This window comes from Aspergillus nomiae (genome assembly GCF_001204775.2).
Source record: "Aspergillus nomiae NRRL 13137 chromosome Unknown contig00508, whole genome shotgun sequence".
In the NCBI taxonomy this organism is placed as follows: Eukaryota; Fungi; Ascomycota; class Eurotiomycetes; order Eurotiales; family Aspergillaceae; genus Aspergillus; species Aspergillus nomiae.
The window spans coordinates 1-21,984 of NW_015378563.1; the positions used below are offsets into that span (position 1 = coordinate 1).

Genomic DNA, 21,984 nt, shown 5'->3' on the forward strand with positions numbered 1-21,984 from the left:
TTGTTTTTTTTTCTTTCCTTTAGGTTAAAGTTGCTGTTGTGACAGTGGTGAAGTGACATTCTTCTTTCCTGCTGCTTTACTGTTTGCGGCGTTTCTTGGCGGTGGAGCTGTTGCAACCTTGTTGTTCCTGTTTCGATCTCTTGACTCGTTGGAACATAGTTCTGATTATTATTAATGTTTTTCAATGAGTTTCGGGGTTTTTGCTATGGTGGAGACGTTTCAAACTATAGAGGAAAGGTTAGGAGGAGGAAAAAAGGGTTCAAATGTTTGGATGAGTTTTCATTTCTCATTATTGTACAAGCCAATTGAAACGCCATTCATCCCGGGGTATTGCCCTGACTGGTCCAGCGCAACTTCATCTCTTTGAAAAGAAAGCAAAGCTATAGATGAGTAGAAATGAGTAAAAACAGGTAGAAAATAGAAAAAAAAAAAACAAAGAAGGATGAAAAGCCCTAAGCTACCCAATGTAGTTATGCAAGGATCATCATTCAAAAACAAGAAAATTGAAAAAATTGGACGAGGTTAGGCACCGACGAGCCAGTCGTCCATTTGGACCACCTCGTCCGGCTTCCATTCGGTTTCCGGATGGTGCAGTGTGTTATCAAACGAGGGGATGGTCGGGTTACTACCCAAGGAGAACGAGAGGCCCTGGAAGTCGACGAAGTCTTGGTCCAGGAACGGCTGCGAGAAGGAAACGCAGTCCGATTCCTTGGGGTCCAGGGTGTCGAAGGCAACGTCACTGTGCTTCGCGGTGGAGGTAGGCGAGTGAGGTGTGCTGGGGGTGGGACAGAGATCGGGAGTCGGCAAAGTCGTAGGCAAGGTTTCAGTGGGAAGCCCATCCATGCGAGGCTCCACTCTCGGAGTGTTCTCGACGGAGGGCGTGTGGGACGGCATCCGTTGGGCAGGCGTTTGGCCTGGTTCGGAGCGGTTGCGACTGTGTTGAGGAGTGGGTGTCGGTCGGTATGCGGCACTGGAGGGGATCGCATGCACGGGAATAACCGGTGCAGAACCCAGACGGTCTCGGAACTGGCGCACTGGCATGTTCAAGTCCCCAGGGTTAAAGCCAGCCCAAGGCGTCCGAACGTGCTGCGGGCCGATGTGTGCGGGCCATGTGGGGGTCGACTGGGCAATGTAGGATGGCATGGGACCCGACGAAGCGGGCACCATGTTGGGATGATGGAATGAGGACGGGGAATGTGAGTTCCCGTCGTACGAGGGCGACATCGCGTAGCTCGGGTGGGCGCTCATGGCCATGGGCTGGTGATCGGGCTCCCACGCATGCCCTCCGAGAAGGAGCTGCGAATGCTGGACAGGTCCAGGCTCATTTTGCGTACCCCGTCCATGGGGCCGCGCTGTGCCATCATGGAGGCCCGGCGATGCTGCAAGCCGGGTCGCATGGCCAAGGTGGCGAGGAGATTCTGTTGGAACTGGGTGTTGATTTGCAAATTCTGAGCTTCCAGCATGCGTTGTAGTTTCTCCTTGTAGCGGTCATCTACTTCTTCGTACATGGCCTCTTTTTCAACAATCTCCCGGGTAATCAGGAGAGCTTTGCCGGTCCGCTGCTTATGCAGCTGAGACGCACGGTTGGCCGATTCGAGACGGGCATCGAGGCTCCGATCTTTCCGCCGAGAGGCAGCAATGAACGCTCTGGTCTCATTAGTCGGATCCCTCGTGGAGAGAGAAAGAGACCTACCGCTCTTGGTTTTCCTCACGGGTACGAGGGTTTGGCGAGATCTCAAACTCGATAGGGGAAGCCATTGCGGCGATGATATGGGAATGGCCGGGCTATTGAAGGTAGATCGAGAGGGGAGTCATATACGTATAGATGTACAGGGATACAGAAGAGAAGAAAAAGGCAGGTACGATGGTATAAGTATTAACAGGACTTTTTTATCTCATCTCGCAAAAGAGGCGGGGGGGCAAACGAGGAAGTAAACGAGAGAGTAGTATTTAAATATGTAGTAGCGGACGAGGGGGCCTTTGGTCGTCCACAAAACCCACACCCCCCCTATTAACTTTGCAGCGCAGCTGTCAAGTATATTGGCACTCAGAGGGGGGCCTAGGCGAGCCACTCGCTTTGGAGCAGGTTCAACTTCGGATCCTCGACCTAAGGGCCGGTCAAAGTCTGGCTTCCGGCCGTTCCGTGGGTCCTATTGCGGCCAAAGTTCTCGCACTGATGGTGCTGCGTAGTAGAGGGCTTAACCTTGGGTCGGTTCCGCTTGAGAGGAGTCTTGGGAATTTCAGCAAGTGAAGAAAAAGTACAAAACAGACTCGACGCGAAGCGGGCATTTGCGTAGTACCGGAACCATTTTCCAGGATAGGAGGCAAATTACACGAGCGATATGCGCTGGCTTTCGATTTTACTTCCCCACGATAAGCAGAGGACGCTAAAAGTAGCACTATAATAGCCTGAGAAGTCGAAACATGTTCGGGTTCGGGGTCTAGAACCAAATGGGGAGGTTGTGCTTCATGAGGATCGTCCCAATCGATCTCACCTCCCACCGTTGTGGAGGATCTCCAGTCCGAATCCCACCTGACTCGACAGTTAGCCCCTGCAGTAGCAGCAACGAACATCAACGGTCGCCAGTTTCATGTGCAGAGTTCTCCCAGTAACTTGGGAAGCAAAGTATGAGCCAAGCAGTGATGGCGCCTCCCCCAGATTGACTTTTGTTTTCCCTCCCAGCCTGTTGGCCAACGGGCAGTAAAAGGATTCGCACTGGGTTTACCTGCCCTAAGACTGGGGATGGCACGTCCATTGGTAGAGCGCAACCAGAGACCACGTCTATCAGTAAACTCTGTGAGTTGGACGGGCACGAAGTGCACTGTGATTGATCGCACGGACCATCTGTCCCAGAGCCAGACGGCGCAGGAGTTAGTACTGAGCCTAACGATTTTTACTTCGGGGCCTCTCGGTGATCTCCCTCTCCCCACTCGATGGGGAAAGGTCCAAGACTCCCCATGTGACTGGGTCCGGGTCTCTCAGAGGCCAGATTGGGCAATTTCATGTCGAAGCCCATCTCAATTGCCGTGGGGGGGGTGAACGGGGCATGACAAATTAGAGATACTGACGAGATGCCGCTAAGATAACTGCTAATCGGCAGGGATCCGATTCAATCAAAGCACGAGGGGATGACGAATCTCTTCTTCTAGTATCGCACTAATGGTTTCATCGCCTCTGTAGTGTTGCCTCACCGGAGGATTTCCCCAGTCTCACACTCTGTGCGGTTGGAACTGGAAAGGGCAGTCACGTTGGAACTCTTCGTCGATTAGGGCTAAGTCCCTGCATGGAATCCGCGTGCACCTGCAGGAACCCTAATAGACAACACTGCCATGCAATTCTTCCGTTGGTCCTCGGTAATTACCTAACCTGCTGGTAAGTTCAAAGGTACGAGATGCAAACCACAGGTACGCCCTCAACCCACTGCACCAGATACCATGGCTGTGCGACCGGATGATCTTCCATCACATATTGGCCTCCTGCGCCTGTACAGAGGAGCAGATAAACCTTGAGTCATTTAAAATGGGGGCTTTGGGTTCCTCGCTAGGACCGAACATCGCATCCCAAAGAGGGAATTCCTCGGGGGCAGTCCCGACTCCCGGCAGATGGGTCGAGCCCATGTTTTTCGCCATCCAGGTTGATCCTGGTTCCTCATGAGCAGAGAACGAAATCATATCATTTTTCCAACTGATTCAACTCAGGATCAGAGTAGAATATCCTTACTTAACCGGGTTAAGTCGTCGGCCGCCCGCCACACGGATGACGCCACTCCGCCGATGGTACGACGTGCGTTACTGTTACCGTTACCGTTACTGTTACTGCATACAGCACTTACTGTACTCAGTACCAGCGCCAGAACGGTCTGTATCGACAAAGTACCTAACAATTAAAGTGCTTGGGATCCAACAATCAACCACAGGTACAATGGCGTCGCGTGCCTTGAACTTCCTACATTCCCCTCCGAGAACCAAGGCAGAAAACGCATGTGCCTTTCTAGAATCAAAGAATATAAAATAAACTAGAATCGAATAGAAAAAATAAGATATACTATAGAGAGTAGTTATGGGTCCGTCTCCCCAGCCCGAAGGCGGCTTTTTCCCAAACAGGCATCAGATATCACTCACGCATCAGGAGCTTTTTCTACTCGACATCAATAAGCAAACGCTGCAAGAGGACCCAATCAATCTCACAAACTTAATTCACCCAATATCGCTCATCAAATGGCATCAGAAAGTTGGCCAGGTATAGACAAGAATGCAAGCTGGAGAACTGAACAACACGACAGAACGAAGCAGAAACGAATCCCGTTCGCCATCATCTCTTAAGAATTTCTCTCTCTCTCTCTCTCTCTCTCTCTCTCTCTAAGCAATTCCTAACGAAGGGACCATTCCCTGTTCCTCCTTTTGCTCGTTGCCCACCCGGTACGAAACCTTGAACCGCATCTTAATGGAACTACCTTTGCCCGCTTCCACGCCACTCACCAACATTTCCTGCTGGACTCCGTTCGCCTGGAGAGGAGCAATGTCCCGCCCTGATTGGGGTCGAAGCTGCAAAGTATATGCCTGGTCTCGCATTAGCCCCTGAACTCTATACATTAAACCACCGTAACTAACCTTCTCCACAGCGACTTGGAAATGCAACTCGCTTAGTGGCTGATTGGTGCCGTTGGAAAACAATGCCACCATATGAATCTGCCGGGCCTGCTGGGGGTGCCGCCGCGCCACGAATTCAACCCGCAACGACGAGTTCAACACCTGCACACGATTCGTGGTCGGGAGAGTGTTACTTTCGGGGAGAGAGGACGTGAAATCCCACTCGTCCTCATCGGCCGCTTTGGTGTTGCCAGCTGGGGGCTGCGGCGAGCTGGCTCCTGCCAGATCGAGGAGGGAAGGTCCGGCCGATGCGGGCTGTTGACTGGAGACTCCCGAGGGGAACGGACTGGGGTGTCGGGGGCTGGCAGACACCAGCGAGGCGAAAGGATCGGATGGAGGTGGGGTAGCGGTGGTGCTCTGTGGCCGCATCGCTGCAGGTACAGGCGTAGATGATTGAGATGCAGGGCGGGATGAATTCAACGAAGCCAGGATATCATAGTTGGGTTTGAATGCCGAAGGGGCCTGTTGTACGGGCGGTGTAGCAGAAGGCATTGGGGTCACTACACTCAGTTAGCAACAGGTCGAGGCTCTTTTGAAAACACTACCTACCAGGTCCAGATCCAGGTCCAGGTCCTAGGGAGATACCTCCAGTGAAGGCTGGCTCTTCTATTGAGAGGCCAAGCAGATCGTTCTCGAGAGAACTGCCGCCCGCCGGTTGTGAGGGATTGCCGTTTGAGCTGGGTTCTGGGTCAAAATCGATGAGGGACAATTCATTGTTCGCGTTCTTCGAAACCCCGGTCGTGGTTCCTAGAGTGCCCTTGGGAATCCTCGATGCAGCCTCCAGATCGCCCTTCTTGACTAGTTTGTACCGCTCGATGGTGCGGTGTATGCTATCGTTGATCTCTAACAATTTGTGGACAGCTTCTGGATCGTCGGACTCCTCCTCACACATTTTCTGAATCTTAGGGTGAGCACTTTGTAAAGCATTGGCAAGTTCCTAAGCGGAAGACGTTAGCGGCAACCTTCCCACACAGCCAGTGATGAACCTACCTCGAATACATCCCCTTCCGCGATTCGTTCTCCCGGTTGCTGGCTCTGTAACATCTCCTCCAAGATCTTGGCCTTCTGCTGCACCTTAGCGACCTCCTCTGCCGCCTTAGCCCGGTAGTCGGTTTTGTGTCGGTTGTCAAATCCGGCCATCACCTTCATCAATCGGTTCGCTTCTTGTAAATCCGCCGGTGTGCCTCGACGGATCAACTCCTGGAGCTTCGCTGACTGGGCCTCTTTCTCTTCTTCTTCCATCTCCTCAGCGGAGCGAAGATTCTGGGAATGTCAGCTAGCTATCCTAAAACTAGCACCGATAGGAGAACCTACGTCACTAGGATTTAAAACTGCAGCATCCTCGTTTCGGATTTCAGGAAAGACGTAGCCCTTGTAGAGCAGGAGACGGTGCATATCCCGAATATGTCCCAAATCCTCCTTGTACCTCGATGTCTGACAGATAGTCTGCCTCCATTCCTCGATCGACTCTAGAATGCGATGTTGAACCCTCGAGGGGCGCATCGCCGGCCTCTCGGGGAACCGTCGGACCAGCTCATTCAGAAACTCCTTGGTACTGATTTGAAGGTGGAAAGCGTATCCGCAATTCTTGACACAAATGTCGAGGAGCTATACTACGTCAGCCCCGCACTAGCTTCTCCGAAGATCGGTAAACCTACAGCCAACGCCAGTAAGGAGACATTTTGGTTCCGGGAGTTGATCAGACGGACAATCTCGAGTGCCGCTTCACGGGGACTGTAGACCGTAAGAATGCGCCATCCTACTAGATCGACAGCGACTCACGCATTGCCTTTCTTGGAATTGATCAAGTCCGCAACTTCGAGGTTCAGGGCAAGGTTAGGTTCGTAGTGAGAGATGTCGCAAGCATGACCTAGTCAACACGCACAAGATGAGTTAGAATAAATTCTTCCTACTCAAAGTGGCGGGGGTGGATTGGTCACATACGAACAGCTCGTTGCAGCGGAGTTAGGCCCAGGTCAGCGTAGGCACCAAAGCGGTCCCTAGCTGCCATTCGTGCGGATGCGGCCTCCAGGGTGGTGACGGGAAAGGGAAAGGACAATAATTGAAGCCCCTATGGACAATGTCCGACCGGGACGCAGGGAGACAAAGGAAAGAAGGCGAAGTGATAGGGAAAGAAAGATAGATGCTGGCCAAAAGCAAGCAAGTTGCGGGCGCGGCGTCACTTAAACTCTAGTTGGGTTGAGCTCCACGTGTTGGCGCTTCCGTCGCCGTAGTTGCCCCGTCTTTCCTTCTATGAACATGAACTACTTACTTATTGAAACTAGTCCTCACCATCGGTTTTAGCACCTCTTCACCTTCCACATAACAACTCTTCCTTTTGAATTCGAGGGATCAGAAAGTAACGGAATTATCATTATTCCAACCTATCTTTCGACATGGTCCGACATAAGAAAGACAATTACGCCCGCGGAGGCAAGAAATTTTCCTCGACACCCCGCCCACGTCCAGTGCCCCGCGGCGACGGCGAATCTTCCGACAGGCTTCCTTTCAAAGCAGCCTGTTGGGATCTGGGACACTGTGACCCGAAGCGATGCTCAGGAAAGAGATTGATGCATTTGGGGTTGATGCGGGAGCTAGGTATTGGCCAAAAGTATCCAGGTGTCGTCGTTTCGTACGTAACCCAATTTTTCTCCTCTATACTTTGTAATATCCTCTTGCTGCCTTTCAAAGATCACTCCGCTTTTCTCACTACTATAATAAGCTAACCAGGCGACTGCAGTCCGAATGCGAAGAAAATCATCTCCCCCGCGGACCGAGACATACTAGAACAATATGGCGCTGCGGTAGTGGAATGCTCGTGGGTAAGATTGAAGGAAGTGCCTTTCTCGCGCATAGGAGGAAAGTGTGAAAGACTTCGTATGTTAGCCTTCAAAGCTACTTGATACGATTTACTTACCAATACACCCAGTACCCTATCTTGTTGCAGCCAACACAGTGAACTACGGACGGCCATGGCGGTTAAACTGCGTCGAAGCCCTGGCGGCCTGCTTCTGTATCTGCGGCCACGAAGATTGGGCTAGAGAGGTTCTTAAGCACTTCAGTTACGGTGAAGCTTTCCTCGATATTAATTCGAAACTCCTGAAGCGATATGCCGCATGCGCCACAGAAGAAGACGTCAAACGGACCGAGGAAGAATGGCTGGCTAAGATCGAGAAAGAATACGAAGACAGTCGTGTCGAAGGTGCCGATGATATGTGGACAGTGGGAAATACGAACCGGAGGCCAGATGATTCTGATTCCGATGATAAGGACAGCGAAGATGATGAAGAGGGCGATAAAGAAAAAGAGAAGAATGATGAAGAGGAAGAGCCGGAAGAAGAAAAAGACCCTTTTGCCATCTCGGATGACTCTGAAGAAGAAGAGCAGATGGCCGAAATCCGCCGCAAAATTCTCAACTCCAAGGCTTTTCAGAATCCTACTGTCCCCGACAAGCCACAGCCTGAGAAGATCACCCGTCCAGCTGCAGGGCCTGTTGAAGACTCAGACGCCGAGTCCGGGTCTGCGGGTGGGAGTGACGACGAAGCGTTTGACAATATCATCGATGCGACACCGGTGACGGATCGGACAGGTATTATTGCTGCGACCCGGAAAAAAGGAAACGACACCCTCAGCGCGTCGTTTTCTCGAACGGTGATCAGTGCTCCTAAGAGGTGGTAGCTGTCGGTCCGATTTTATTCTGGGTCTTGCTTGCTTTAGTTCGAACACTCTTCGGGACTCGGGGGGAAGCAGGAAACCGCCGCATATTGGGAAAAGGACAATCCATTTAATGTACAGATTTATGACATATGAGGTTGATGAAATAAAAGTTTACATAGAGGTATTATTTTTTTTCCTCTCTCTCTTTCCTCTTCAATGTCGCCCATCAGCCTTACTAGGGCAATATGTTAAGCAGCCGGGTGGCTGTACCTTGGAGGCCGGACCAATGAGGCAGAACAATCGAAGCCTTCGATTCCCATGATCTGCACCGCCGACATCTTCTCTCCTTCCCCCTGCAACGCGACGATGATGCCAAATGACAACAAACAGAACCCGAGGGGCACGAAGTCCGGGGCAAATGGGACGCAGTCACATAGTAGCAGCAGGACTGTTCACTGGCCAGCGTCACTACAGACCCATGTTCCTGCAGCATTACGTCTAAACTTGAATTTCGCGGGCGTTGGTTCGATCGCATTCAACGCTGTGCCTTCGACGGTCAGGCGCCGCGGAAAACCGAGAAATCTGATAGGGTCACAAGCAACCCCATGCTGACTTGGTTGTATCGGGCGCCAAGCGATGAGCCATCACTCGCCGGAGTATACGACAGACGACCTCTTTCATTCGCGGTCACAGCCAATCTATTACCCGCTATCGAAATGTCCGCCCTGACCTTTCGTTCGCCTGACTGTTCCTGATGATAGTGACTCAGATTAATTTGCCGCTGGGCCAGAAAGGGTCACTGCCCCGTGGCTTAGGACCAATACGATGAAGTACATGCGAAGATCAAGAGGGCTATCAGCCTCACGCATATTTGCTGGTGATATATAAGAATAGACACAGGAAAAGTAAAGTACTAATCTCTGGTTAATTTTTCGCGGAATAGAATGCTCCCTTAGATTACAAAACTATCATCGCTAAGTTGACCGTTTTACCTCTTACTCTACCTTGACGCTGAAAGTTCTCTTGCGACCCCCTCAGGATGGTTTCACCGACAGCTCAAACGAAACATCCCCCGGTCATTCAGAAGCTTGAACGCTTGGGGGACCGCTCGTGGAGGAGAGATTCAATGCTGCACTTCCTGACCTCCTTCCTATGGAAGCAGCCTTCGATTCAGGCAGTAGATATCCGGCAGCATACAGTGTGGTTATTCGACAATACCGCTTATCTACGCACGACCCCAATCGCTAAGGGGCTGAAAGAGTCGTGGCACGCAGAAGTCGTCGCTTGCGTTTTTCGAAGGGACAGCCGGAAGGATATGAGTAAGATCGTTGCTATGATTGCGGATCTCATTGGGCTCGACGGAGAAATAGGCACCGAAAGGGAGACACGCCATCAAATAGCGCGACGGTTACAACCTTTCCTATATCACGTTATGCCTGCACGTATGATGATGCTCGAAATTCCACAGCCGAATAGCACTACCATCATCCAGCAACTTGGTCCGACAAACAGCAATGGCATCAGCATCCAGGTGGTGAATATGGGTAACCGTCGCATCGCAGATGGAAGTGTAGTTCTCTCGTATCTCCGCGGCTCAAGAGACAATGTCGAAATGCGAACCTACTTCGCTGGCCCCAAAGGTTGGCTCGTGATATCGGACATCGATGACACGATCAAGTATACCAAAACCTCCGAGTCTACTGGAATTCTTCGAACAACCTTCGTCGAAGAGCCGAGGCCTATTGCCGGGATGCCTGAGCTATATTCTCACATACACAGAGAACTTTCGCCAGCATGGTTCTACGTGTCTGCTTCGCCGTACAATCTGTATCCGTTCCTGCGAACATTTATTCATACGCATTTCAATCCTGGGACCTTGATCCTCCGAGACTCCTCTTGGCTGGACGTCAGTGAACTGGTTAAGTCATTCACAGTAAATACCATGGAATACAAGGTACAACAAATCGAGAAAATCCGATGCCAGTTCCCTCAGCGTGAAGTCATTTGTATCGGCGACACAACGCAAAAGGATCCGGAAGCATACGCAGAGGTCTATAAGAAGCACCCACACTGGATCCGCGCCATTTGGATCAGGAAAGTCACCGATGTCCCACATCTAGAGGATCAAAATTCTCCAGAGAGATTCAAGGCAGCTTTTCAGGGTGTTCCGGACCAAATATGGAAGGTATTCGAACAACCCGAAGCAGTGTTCGACTTCGTGAGTGATCTGAACGTCGACACTACCACACATTCCTCTCACGAGACGCATTAATGGCCTGGATATATTCACGGCAACCGGTTTATCCTGCATGGTGTGTTGCAACCCTAAAGCGAAGTATAAAAGGCTGTTGCTGATATAAGCGGAAGCAGACCCTCGTTACGTCAACATGAGATTATCTACATCACCGGAAGCCTAGCGATTTCCCCACAGCTTCCCACTCGGAACTTTCCTCTTAAATGACCTGCTCTCATTGCAGAGTTGCGAACCTGACTTCATGGGACAGTCATAACCGGTGTCGACGGCACTTTGGTGCACAATATTGAGGGGCGAAGTCTGTGTTGGCGGGTTATATACTCGTTGCCCCGGCCGGGGTTCTAGTCTTCATCCAAATCGGAGAAAACAGAGTAGGATCGACGCCGTATCACACATATGTCATACACTAAACCGTAATGAAGCCAGCAAAACCCTTTTCTACCACAATGGATGAGCAAACGTTCGTCCCGGGGACTATGAGAGCCCTATATCACCGACCGGCTTCTACTGCCATCACCGACCAGACGGCTTTGGATGCGCCCAGGGTGGATTCGGAGATGATCTTCGACACGGACTTCCCGGTACCAAAGCCAGCAGCAAATCAGTACCTCATTAAGGTTCAAACAGCGGCTTTCTCTCATGACGGACTAAGGCTCGCTCGAACCCTTCACCCGTCAAAATCAATCCCTCAGATTCCCCTACACAACTACTGCGGCATAGTCATCAGTACTCCCACCGAAGACCACACTAAACCAGATGGTCCAAAGTTCAAAGTCGCCGACACCGTCTTTGGACTCATCAGCAACACCCGCGACGGCGCCGCTGCAGACTACACAGTCGCAACCGAAAATGAGATCGCGTTGAAGCCGAAGAATATCAGCGCCGCCGAGGCATCTACCATCCCTGGACCTGCTCTCACAGCATGGCAGGCTTTGTTCACATACGGGGGCCTCGACAACAACGATGCTCGCCGTGAGCTGCGCGTTCTAGTGACCAATGCCCGCGAGAACGAGGTCGCTGCCCAGGCGCTCCAACTGCTCCGAGCTCGATCCCTATTTCCACACTACCGGCCATGGATCTGCGCCACCTGTTCATGCCCGGAGCACGACGACTTCCTACGCGACCAAGTCCAGGTGGACGAAGTCATCGACGCCGCGCTCCCCTTACCACAAGACTTCGATCTCGCCAAGATCTTCCGCAAGAACAAATGGGAGCCAGTCGACATCATCCTCGACTGCGCCGGAGAACAGATGTTCAATCTCGCCCACTCATCCGACGTTGTCAAAAACAATGGCATCGTCCTGACCGCCGTAGACGACACAGCCGTGCAGCCCAAAACCGCCGACAGAGAAGCCCAGACCCAGAAACAAGGTCTGTTCAGTCGATTCGTCGCCTTGAACCCGGATGGCAAGGCACTAGCCCGTATTGCGGAGCTGGTCGAAGAGGGTTCCATCCGAGGCCGGGTTCAGAGTATCGTGGACCTGGCCCATGGAGCGAATGTCCTAGCGTCTGAGGCGGCTGGTGCTGGTGGAGCTAGGAGAGGGGGAATGATGGTCTTCCGGGTGAATATTTGATCTCTCTTATCTTTCTCTATCTAAATTTTTTGCGTATATTTCTTTATTTTGTTTGTTCACATTCAGTCCAATAACTCCATAGCATCAAGCGGCATTTAGTTGAATTTTCTGATTTTCATAGTCAATGCTACACTGTTATCTTCATACTTCGTAGCCTAGACACCAAGTCCTAATCTACGACTTACTCCAACATAAACACACTTAATCAGAGACGGGGGGAGCAGGCCATAAACATGATCAATATCAAGAATACTCACATTAAATAACGACATACCAGAACGTAGAGAAAACAGTTCCCATACCACAGCCACACACGGCAGAGAAAGATAGAGCAAAATAGACAAATTCAAGCATACACACCTCAAGAGGACGAAACAGTCGGTACCTTCCTTCCATGAACCTGATATACACAAGAGGAACAGTAGGCAGTAAAAGAGGAAGTAAGACAGTGATCCTCAGACCAGAGAAACAGATAAGAAAGATAAGGGGACAACAGCCATCAATGAATAAACATCATGAAGAAGAGAAGTTAATTGATTGATTCATTAGATGGGCAAAAATCGGTAAAGTTCGTAGACAAGAAGGGTAGGAAAAAGAAACATGGTAAGGAGATGAAAAAAAGGAAAATCATGAAGACACTGTTCCAGCCTATGCTCCTCCTACTTTCTTGCTTTTGTCTGTTGCTCTTTCTTTTTCATATCCTCTTGAGCCGCAAACCAGTTGGGCTTCGGTTTTTTATCAATCGGGACATCGGGTGCGGGCTTTGTAAAGGATGATGGAACGGTTGGTTGTGTTTTTCCTTTCTCTTGTGCTTTTCTGGTTCTCTTTGTCCGTAATTTTGGCTTGCGTTGGTGGCTAGGTATGCTTCGTGCGCGATTCTATGGAATACACATGTCCTTATCATCTGAACGGGAAGGATATGCTCGCAATGCTAACGTGGTCGACAGGAAAGACATGGATAAACAGGCAAGATCAGATCGAGGGAGATCAGAGAAATCAAACATTTCGTAGAATAATGCATAGGACCGTATTCGACGGCTGAATCATATAAAGTCACTCCGCCCAATTCCAACCGCATGCCGGAAACTACTGCTCAGTAGCCAAAATAGGAAAGTAAAAGAAGAACTCCTGCTGAAATTTTCTGGGAGAGGGATCAGGGGAATAAGTAAGATGGATGGCGAAGGCAAAGAGTGATAAGACATAGGAGGGTGATAGATGAAAGCTCCTACAGTAAGGAGTCGAGTCTAGTGAAAACGCTCAAACATGCTGCAACAATCTGTGAGGTTTTCGTTAGTGGTTTGCAAGTCAATATTCTGCAGAAGGAAAACGAGCATACCTCCAACTGAAGCTCTCTGTCCTTAGCCTTGTTCACCTCCTCGTTGATTGCCCCCGCCAAATTAGCTCCAATTGCCTGCGAACCACCCGCCCGCCGGGCAAATGGCCACTGGGAGTACTCTGCCAGTAACTCATCCACCTGCGCAAAGGCTCTCTCTCGAGCCTCGTGGCTCATTGTGACCAGAGCGTTTTCCAGGACGTTCGCCGCGTAAGCTGCGCATACCATCGTGATCGTCCGCAGGTAGCGGAACTCGGAGTCCTCAGGAAGCCACTGGTTAGGCGGAAGAATCACAGTTCGATTGCTGCACACATTGCGCACCCGACGGTGGAGGTCGTCTTTTGCGCCGCCGTCGGCGACAGGATGTGTAGCCATGTCAAAGAGGAGGAAATTGCGTTTCTCAGTCCGAAGAATGCCCTTGTCGACAAGACCCTTCGCCAGACGTTCACGCACTTGCTTCAACTGGTAGCCAATCTTCATCAAGTTCCATGTTTCACCTGTCACGCGTCCCCCGTTAGCACCCGGGCCCTCTCGAACATCGAACATAGAGAGCATCAGTCGTACGTACCGCTCATGAGATCAATCCAGGAGTTCACGCTCATCTTCTCGCTCGATTTCATCATCTTCAACGCCTCGTCCAGCAAGACCTCCCCAGTCAATGTATCGTCGACGACTTCAATCACACGATCGGCCAAGGGGAAGCGCCGTCGAGAAGAATCCTTCTGCATGCTAATACGACCGCGGAGGGCCAATTCTATCACAATGCATCCTCTCAAAGCGTACGAAATGTTCTCGTTCCAGAAAGACAGGTAACCCTAGAGATTTCCCGAACCGGTGTCAGCATCCAGACTGGGGATCGCAACGCGCCATTCCCTAGCGTAAACGAGTGGTTCAGGGCGCAAGACCAACCTGTTTATCTTTCAACCCCAGCAGTAGTACTTCCTCCATCAACGTCAGCTTGGGCTGCTTGCTTCGTTCTTCGGTCTCGCTGAGGTCTCTGGGGTCGAATGCGATCTTGTGTCCATTCTCGGTACTGGTGAACGACGTCTCGGGAATACGGTTATCCAAGGAAGAACCATTTCTGGAGACTGGCGAGGAGACTCTGCTGTCATCGTTCTCGTCTGCGCCAGCGACTCGACCGCCACCTCTTCGGCGAGTCAAGCCCCCGGCTGAGGCCATGAGGAGATAGGGGATCGGAGTTCGGGAGCGGAAAGGAGAGCGAAAGCACGGTCGGGAAGAATGTCAGGAACCGGAATCTATACCGCTATGACCTGCGACACAGACCGTTTACCAGTTTGTTGAAGATAGCGTGCTTGACGGGTGAGGGAAGAATATCCCGAAAGTTTGCTGGGCGGGTAATTGTCAGGGGGGAAGAGTGGGAGGAAGAGGAGTGAGGAAGAAGGACACGAGGCGGAGAGTGTGCAACTGGAACTGTCCCGAAACGGTCGATCAATAGGAATTAATTCAGGCGGACCAGATGGAGTCCCTTGCGCCAAACCGACACCAGAATAGAAACTTCGATGGTGTTTTGAAGTTCAAGAAATTCTCGATTGGTATTAAGTTAACGGCTCAACTTTTGTTCCTCTCCTTAGCGTCAATGCTTCTCCGGTGACGGACCACAAAAACCATGTCATTTTATCTAACCTGGAGGGCCCATACAATCTTTGTATATAGAGCATTTTTCCTCTCTTACTCTCACACACCCAGATATTCTACCATGGAATACTCTATTTTACACATCTCGAACTAAAACCAGTACGCCAGAGGGTTTCGCCCCTTATCCTTATATCTGTCTGATATTTCTCTGAGTCGCTTCGACTTGTTCCGCTCCACGTCATCCTTCGTGAAAGTCGTCAGAGCAACACGGTTTCAGATCCACTCCTAAATTGTCTTAATTTCAAGAGGCCGGGTGGCATGTACAACATGCCCAATTCATCTTGAGGCCCGCATCAATTCAATCACCGAACAGATAACACCAATCCTACATGCTCGAGCGGTTTACATCGAACTATTGGCGCATAACGAGGTCCTCAGGAAACCTGGTAGCAACCCACACCCAACAGTAATCAATCAAACTGCATTCAAGATGATATACACGATATAGTAGGGTGAAACAACACCGGCATGTATCAGCATACAAGTAGCGTTTCCACGCTGAGACCCCATGTAGATGCACGCCACCATCCCCTTCTTTTCTATCTAACCCGCAAAATCATTCAGATCTTCGTATTACATAATTTAGTGGGCTGCGATACCAGTTAGTTGTGGTCAATTCAAACACGTTGACATTGTCAAAGCAAGGCAGGACTTACCATCGGGCTGGGCAAGGATGTACTCAACAGCCTTGTCAACTGTATCAAAAGATGAGTATATGGACGGTCGCCGCGTTCTGCCCATCAAAGGGCCTCGTTCAGATAAAGACTTACCACTGTGGATGGCATCGGCATCCTTGTCGGGGATCTCAATGCTGAATTCCTATTCGAGATAAGACGTCAGGATTCAACTCGAGACCAGTATAATAGGGAATGTGCTATAACCATACCTCCTCAATGGCCATAACAACCTCCACGGTATCCAAGCTGTCAAGTCCAAGGTCGTTTGCGAAGTGAGAAGCACCGTTGATCTGATAGGTTGAATTCCCTTAGTTCATCGTTCTGCGTGCGGGTCTGAACCGGTCCATCAAACACCCGGAGACACCAAATGTTAACTAACCTTGCTGGCATCGGAAACCTGTACAGTGATTGGATACATTAGCCATTTTTCAAGTTTCCCGGCGATGATTTTGGGATGGTCTTCATTTCCGAGGCGGGAAAGTAACCCGACGTACCTTGTCAAAGTTCTTCAGAAGGTTGACTATCCGACCCTCGGCTTCCTCCTTGTTGAGACCGGCAGGAGCGGAGTAGAGACGGACGCCCTGGTAGGCAAAGCGAGGAGCGAATTGAGCAGCAGGAGCGCTGCGGATCTGGAAGGTAGCTGGGGCCCTGACGGCACGAGGAACGGAGGCCCTCAAAGAGCGGACAACAGCGGAACGGAACATTGTGTCGGTTGGAGAGGAATTGAAAAAAGGCGCAATTGCCGGGGAATTAAGTAGGAACGAGAAAAGGAGGGCGGTGGTGACGAGAGAGTAGAGTCGGGAGTGGTAGGAAAGATGGACTTATGAGCCTTGGAGTTTCTGAAGTTCTGCTTTGGCGTTGCGGCTCGGGGGAAGCAAAAACCTGCGGCCGGCCAATCACGGGGCGGCAGAAAGAAATGACCTAAGCCCGCCGGCAAACCACCAAAAGCGACTTTCGTGAACCTCTCCCAGTTGTCCTGTTCCCACTTTGAACCCCCCCAATTGATTCCCCTCACCACTCCATTCCCCTTCTCCAGTCCGCTATCTCATCCCCCGCCATGGCCTCCTCGAAGTCGGTCGCGAGGCTGGTCGCCTACCGCCGGCCTGCGCCTTCTCTGTTGACCTCTTCTTTCCGTCCCTTGGGCTCAACCGCAAACTTCTCCTCCTCGGTGTGCCGGGCTGCTACCCCAGCTGGTCCCCCTCCATCCGGTTTCCGTCTGGCTCCCCCCAAGAAATGGGACGAGACCACCGAGTCCTCTTTGGACAAGGCCAGCAAATACTTCCTGATGTCGGAGATTTTCCGCGGCATGTACGTCGTGTTGGAGCAGTTCTTTAGACCACCGTAAGTCGCCCTCTCCCGCGCCCTATCAAGCTCCTCCAGTCGTTTAGGAGCCAATTGGTATCCCGTGTGGTCATTTACTACTGCTGTGTATCATGTTCGCGTGCTGGGACATGCTACTTGGGATTCTCGACCGGTCAAACAGCTTGACTGATGTGATATCATACTCCAGTTACACCATCTTCTACCCCTTCGAGAAAGGCCCCATCTCCCCTCGTTTCCGTGGCGAACACGCCCTGCGCCGTTATCCCACCGGTGAGGAGCGTTGCATCGCTTGCAAGCTTTGCGAAGCTATCTGCCCTGCTCAGGCTATCACCATCGAGGCCGAGGAACGTGAGGACGGAAGCCGTCGGACGACCCGTTATGATATCGATATGACCAAGTGCATCTACTGCGGTTACTGCCAGGAGAGCTGCCCCGTTGATGCCATTGTTGAGAGTAAGCACCAGCCATCCTAAGATTAGATCCCTTGAATGCCGTGACTGACCTGCTGCAACACAGCTGCCAATGCTGAATATGCCACCGAGACCCGTGAGGAGCTGCTGTACAACAAGGAGAAGCTCCTGGCCAACGGTGACAAGTGGGAGCCTGAAATTGCCGCCGCTGCCAGAGCTGACGCTCCCTACCGTTAAAACAATACCAGCTGCTTTCATATCACAAGGGCACTCTTGAATTAGGTGTCACATCACGTAAATCCACCTTTAGATAAGATGGATTCAAAAGAATCTTATCATAAAAATCACATAAGGGAAAGACAAACTTTTCCTTCAGAGGATATCCAAGGGTCGACACCCTCATCTTCCCACTTTGTACATATCTAACGCTTAGCCTGCTTTATTACCAGATGTACTAGTCGGGTTCACAGGGGATCCCAGTCACTAGAATTCCGGCTCTGTTCTTTTATTGTCTTGATGTTGGAGGGAAATCCCGCATGGCTTGTTCTTGTTTTCTATACTGTTTTTGTTAGGGAATAAATCTAAGAGTACTTCATTTTCTTTTGTTTCAAATCTTTAAAGAACCCTACAAAAGAGATAGGATGAAACCAAGAAAACTCCTTTGAAATTTATGAATATCAACAGGTGAATCGCTGCCTATGCACATATGCACAAATAACAAGATAACCCCCCAAAGAAGCCCAAACACCAATTCCCACACTCCTCGATTTTCTTTTACCTTTTGATCACTTTTGTTCTCCGCAGAGCAAGTGCTCATCCTCAAGGGCTGCTGCGGAAGGATATCTTTCTTTTTAGATACATAAGTTGGTATTACATACTAGTCACTGTTCATTTCTTTCCACCAGATTTGCCCTTGAAGCTTCCCTCGAAACCGGGTCTAGCTTTTTTCTTGCCTGCAGCGGATTTCTTGCCCTTGTTTCCCTTTTCTTCGCGGCGTTTCCGGAGGTTGTCTTCGCGCTTCTGTTGCTTCATTTCCTTGCCCTTACGGACCGTTTCTATGCGCTCCTTCCATTCACGCTCGGACTTCTTCTTGGCGGATTCCTTGCGCTTGAGAGCCTTCTTCAACAAGGAAGTGTCATCCCGGACGCGTTCACCATGAGCGCGCTTCTTGGCGTTCAGCCACATATCTTTCTCTTCGAGTTCAGCACGTTTCTCGTCGTCCATGCTTTCCAGTCGGGCCTTCTTAGCCTCAACGGCTTTCAAGGCTGAAGCGGGGTCATGGGCACCATGGCGCTTGGGCTGATCGCGCACGTTGTTCAGACTGGGATCAGCAGCCTGGCCATCGGCGAAGACGACACGACCGAAGGAATAATTAGCGGCGCTAGAGCCCACCGACTCGGCTGGGGAGCGAGGCGAGGCGAGAAGAGAGCCCGACCCACCTGGGGAGAAGCGGCGGGCCAATGCATCGTCCTTCAACCGTTGCTCTTCCTCCTTGGCCTTCTGTCGTAGCTCTTTCTTGTGCGCCTTGCGTTGTTCTGCCTTCTGTCTGCGGGCCTCGATCAGCTCTTGGCGGTTTCTCGCGGGCTTGCCGTTCAGCCCGTCTGCATGACGGGCTGCGCGAAGCTCATCAAGACGCTTTTGTAGTCGTTGCTTCAGCTCTTCGGGTGTGGACTTGAGGGGCTTTTGATCGGATGATGAGTTCTTAGAGGCATCGTTGGGAGCAGAAGGGGGGACAATAGAAGATATCGAAGAGGCGCCCGATTGAAGAGCGGAGGCATCGAAACCAGGGGAGTTGGGGGTAGAAGAAGAGGAAGACTGTTCTGTTTGCTCTGGGTTGAACTCGAGAGAGAGACCTTCGGCCTCTTCTTCATCAACGTCGTCATCATTATCGTCATCCTTTACAGGTGGCTTTTCTTGCTTCTTGTTCTTATCACTGGCAGACTTAGACTCTGGCTTCTGTGCAGCGTCAGCGGCAGCGGTTTTAGCCTCCTTATCTTGCTGTTCTTTCTGCTTTTCCTTCTTAGCGGCTTCTTTAGCCTTCCTCTTCTCCTTTTGTTGCTCTTTCTTCTGCGCCTTTTTCTCTTCCTTTAGTTTCTTACGTGCTTCTGCCTCTTCTGACTTCGCCGAGTCGTCGGATTGCTTCTGTTTCTTTGCCGCATCGGCCCGCTTCAGGCCTTCCTTAGGCATTTCTGAGCCGAGATCTTCGTCCTCAGATGATGCGGCCTCATTTTGACCCTCTTCTTGACGCTTGCGTTTCCGGGCGTTCTCGTCCATTACGTCTTTAGCGGTCTTCGCGGCATCGGGGTCCAATTTCGCCCGTTTCGCCTCACGAGCTTCCTCCTTCGTCTGCTTCTTGCGTTTCCATTGGTCCTATGAAGGATATGGGTGGTCAGCCACGCCTGGCGCAGAACAAGCTGGAGACCGTGGGGAAAACGGGACAAAAGGCATCAAAGACAGCAGGCAGTAGAATCACATACACTACCATCCTCCCCATAATAGTATTTCGCCGGAATCAACGACAAGAGGCCATCAAAAGCCTGGGCGTGGCTACGCAACCGATCCTGTAGAGCCAAAAAATTTCCCGATCGTCAATTTTCAATTCTGGGGCCGGAATGCAATACCACAAGAATCATGGACGAACAAGGGGAAATCAAGCCCACATACCTCGATATCATCCATTTTTTCCCACTTGAATCGGAGATTCACAGCAGCTCCGTTCCGGGTATTATGTAGGATTGGGTGATTATCACCTGGACGTTGAGGGGGTTTTCTTGAAGTATGGACGCGATACTCTCGAAAAAATTGGGTGGGCGGTTCGAAATCTTGGCGTTCTTTTTCTCCGCTTGCTTTTTGCTGGCTGTTCACCGCCTGCCACATCGTGGGTTTGCTGACTTATCATATCGACTATGCTAACTTTATTTGTGTTGAGTATGTCAGTTTACTCCTCGCTAATATACAAGATCTACTAATCTTAACGGAAGCCGGAATTAGTCAATAGAAGAGGTGTTTTACCCTGTTGTTAACTGTCCCCATACTACGACGGCATCTCTCTGTATGAGATAATCCACTTTGCTCCAATATCAGTCTGACTGACCGCCCTACATGGAATATTACATTTCTATTGTGTTCTACATGACAACCCAACAATAACTCAAAATTGAATACCCTACCGATCCAATTTATCTTTCTTAAGATGAACGAGAGCAAACACACATTCTACCTCTTGGTTTAGCACTTGTCCATGACGTAATTAGCATTCCACTATACATCTTCACTCTAATCCAATCTAAGGATGCACATGCAAGTTCCGATGCAAAAACACCCTGCTGTATCTTCCATGCCTTATCCGTCAACGGGTGTAGTAGCATATATCTACGGAAAATCTCTCCCATATCATGTTGCGCTTCCTGTGCTGCATCCAAATCCAAGCTACTAGTTCCAGCCATGTAGCATATGACCACTTATGACCTCCTCGCTTATGGGTATAAAAAGTGCATCAACACGCAATGAATCATCAAAGCTCAACCGTCAATTCCTCAGGAATATCTAACACAGGACAGTCCTCACTGCGGATGTCCGTGATATTGTCATACGGGAACGGAATGGTCCAGATCAGATCAAACCTACCAGAAAGGCCCCGTTAGTACAAAGAACTCTCCTCATATAATTAACGCCTTCTTGAACAGCACACCAAACCACCAAGATCAATACTAAGAGGAATATGAAGGCCAACATACCGATCATCCGGATACTCAGGCGCATCATCATACCCCAACGCCTGAACCAACTCTCTCATCTTTCTATGCCGCCAGGAGATCAGGATATTGCCGGGTCCGTCATAGTCATTGACTGCTTTTGCGACGCAGTGGACTTTATTCCGCTTGCAGGAGGTGTCGACAGTTAGGCCGAGGTCTGTGGCGAGTGGAAGAACGGTCTCGTAGGAGCGTCGGTGCTCTCCTTCTATCGGATTGGTCAATTATGCTGTCTATGGGCAGGTACTTTGGATTTTTATGTGTAGTATCCGGATTAGGGGTCTGTAGGGTTGCAGAGAATACTTGCTTTTATTAACATGCGGTGCCATTATATAGCCAATATCGTAGGGTGAGGCTTCTCCGAACACGCCCCGGACGCATTCAGCTCGTTTCCAGCCATCTGCGTTTAGTCCACTGTCTAGGGGATCGCCTGACTTTTCGCCATGACGGATGAGATATACAGTCGGGGGGTATGAGGCATACGCTAACCGGTGCAAAGCCGAAAAAAGAAAAAGATGCAAAAGCAAATAAAGAGTAGTAGCCATTTTGTGGCAGCTAGCTAACCTAGTCTATAGGCCTGACCAGAGAACAGCAAGAAGGAAAAAGCATTGTAAAACAGTTCAGGTGAACCCACCCCTTTAAACTCCATAACCAAAAAGAAAAAGAAAGTAGTATAACAACAGTACTCAAAAAATAAA

At 50.5% G+C, this 21,984-nt stretch overlaps 10 protein-coding genes across 10 annotated transcripts; 4 read left to right on the top strand and 6 right to left on the bottom strand.

Moving 5' to 3' along the window:
* Positions 1–522: 522 nt before the first annotated feature.
* ANOM_009608 (uncharacterized protein) lies at positions 523–1,823 on the bottom strand (the record flags this gene model as incomplete). Its single annotated transcript, XM_015554864.1, has 3 exons — positions 1,694–1,823; positions 1,335–1,647; positions 523–1,305 (listed from the first exon to the last, which is right to left on the bottom strand). Exons 1-3 carry the CDS (start codon positions 1,756–1,758, stop codon positions 523–525), a joined length of 1,161 nt encoding a protein of 386 aa, XP_015401934.1. The 5' UTR covers positions 1,759–1,823.
* A 2,536-nt stretch (positions 1,824–4,359) lies between these two features.
* ANOM_009609 (VHS domain protein) lies at positions 4,360–6,661 on the bottom strand (the record flags this gene model as incomplete). The annotated part of the gene is made up of 8 exons (XM_015554865.1): positions 4,360–4,560; positions 4,612–5,150; positions 5,200–5,587; positions 5,641–5,913; positions 5,965–6,258; positions 6,309–6,384; positions 6,433–6,520; positions 6,595–6,661. The coding sequence occupies 8 exons, from the start codon at positions 6,659–6,661 to the stop codon at positions 4,360–4,362; spliced, it is 1,926 nt and encodes a 641-aa protein (XP_015401935.1).
* A 385-nt stretch (positions 6,662–7,046) lies between these two features.
* Positions 7,047–8,328, top strand: ANOM_009610 (ribosome biogenesis TSR3 family protein; the record flags this gene model as incomplete). Its single annotated transcript, XM_015554866.1, has 3 exons — positions 7,047–7,282; positions 7,391–7,527; positions 7,580–8,328. The coding sequence occupies 3 exons, from the start codon at positions 7,047–7,049 to the stop codon at positions 8,326–8,328; spliced, it is 1,122 nt and encodes a 373-aa protein (XP_015401927.1).
* A 1,018-nt stretch (positions 8,329–9,346) lies between these two features.
* Positions 9,347–10,579, top strand: ANOM_009611 (phosphatidate phosphatase App1 family protein; the record flags this gene model as incomplete). The annotated part of the gene is made up of 1 exon (XM_015554867.1): positions 9,347–10,579. One exon carries the CDS (start codon positions 9,347–9,349, stop codon positions 10,577–10,579), a length of 1,233 nt encoding a protein of 410 aa, XP_015401926.1.
* A 398-nt stretch (positions 10,580–10,977) lies between these two features.
* ANOM_009612 (NADP-dependent oxidoreductase) lies at positions 10,978–12,135 on the top strand (the record flags this gene model as incomplete). Its single annotated transcript, XM_015554868.1, has 1 exon — positions 10,978–12,135. One exon carries the CDS (start codon positions 10,978–10,980, stop codon positions 12,133–12,135), a length of 1,158 nt encoding a protein of 385 aa, XP_015401929.1.
* Positions 12,136–13,091: 956 nt separating this feature from the next.
* ANOM_009613 (GOLPH3/VPS74 family protein) lies at positions 13,092–14,837 on the bottom strand. Its single transcript, XM_015554869.1, has 4 exons — positions 14,378–14,837; positions 14,037–14,283; positions 13,472–13,965; positions 13,092–13,411 (listed from the first exon to the last, which is right to left on the bottom strand). The coding sequence occupies exons 1-4, from the start codon at positions 14,645–14,647 to the stop codon at positions 13,361–13,363; spliced, it is 1,062 nt and encodes a 353-aa protein (XP_015401928.1). The 5' UTR covers positions 14,648–14,837; the 3' UTR covers positions 13,092–13,360.
* A 686-nt stretch (positions 14,838–15,523) lies between these two features.
* Positions 15,524–16,505, bottom strand: acpA (acyl carrier protein; the record flags this gene model as incomplete). The annotated part of the gene is made up of 6 exons (XM_015554870.1): positions 15,524–15,714; positions 15,781–15,819; positions 15,895–15,943; positions 16,011–16,091; positions 16,181–16,198; positions 16,455–16,505. The coding sequence occupies 6 exons, from the start codon at positions 16,503–16,505 to the stop codon at positions 15,707–15,709; spliced, it is 246 nt and encodes an 81-aa protein (XP_015401931.1). The 3' UTR covers positions 15,524–15,706.
* Positions 16,506–16,799: 294 nt separating this feature from the next.
* On the top strand, positions 16,800–18,188 carry ANOM_009615 (NuoI/complex I 23 kDa subunit family protein). The gene is made up of 3 exons (XM_015554871.1): positions 16,800–17,142; positions 17,312–17,577; positions 17,641–18,188. Exons 1-3 carry the CDS (start codon positions 16,859–16,861, stop codon positions 17,769–17,771), a joined length of 681 nt encoding a protein of 226 aa, XP_015401930.1. The 5' UTR covers positions 16,800–16,858; the 3' UTR covers positions 17,772–18,188.
* A 234-nt stretch (positions 18,189–18,422) lies between these two features.
* On the bottom strand, positions 18,423–20,252 carry ANOM_009616 (putative 60S ribosome biogenesis protein Rrp14; the record flags this gene model as incomplete). Its single annotated transcript, XM_015554872.1, has 3 exons — positions 20,199–20,252; positions 20,012–20,095; positions 18,423–19,904 (listed from the first exon to the last, which is right to left on the bottom strand). Exons 1-3 carry the CDS (start codon positions 20,211–20,213, stop codon positions 18,423–18,425), a joined length of 1,581 nt encoding a protein of 526 aa, XP_015401933.1. The 5' UTR covers positions 20,214–20,252.
* A 796-nt stretch (positions 20,253–21,048) lies between these two features.
* ANOM_009617 (putative phosphoglycerate mutase family protein) lies at positions 21,049–21,492 on the bottom strand (the record flags this gene model as incomplete). Its single annotated transcript, XM_015554873.1, has 2 exons — positions 21,049–21,157; positions 21,272–21,492. Coding segments are annotated over 2 exons (330 nt in total), but the record flags the coding sequence as incomplete, so codon positions are not given.
* Positions 21,493–21,984: the final 492 nt, after the last annotated feature.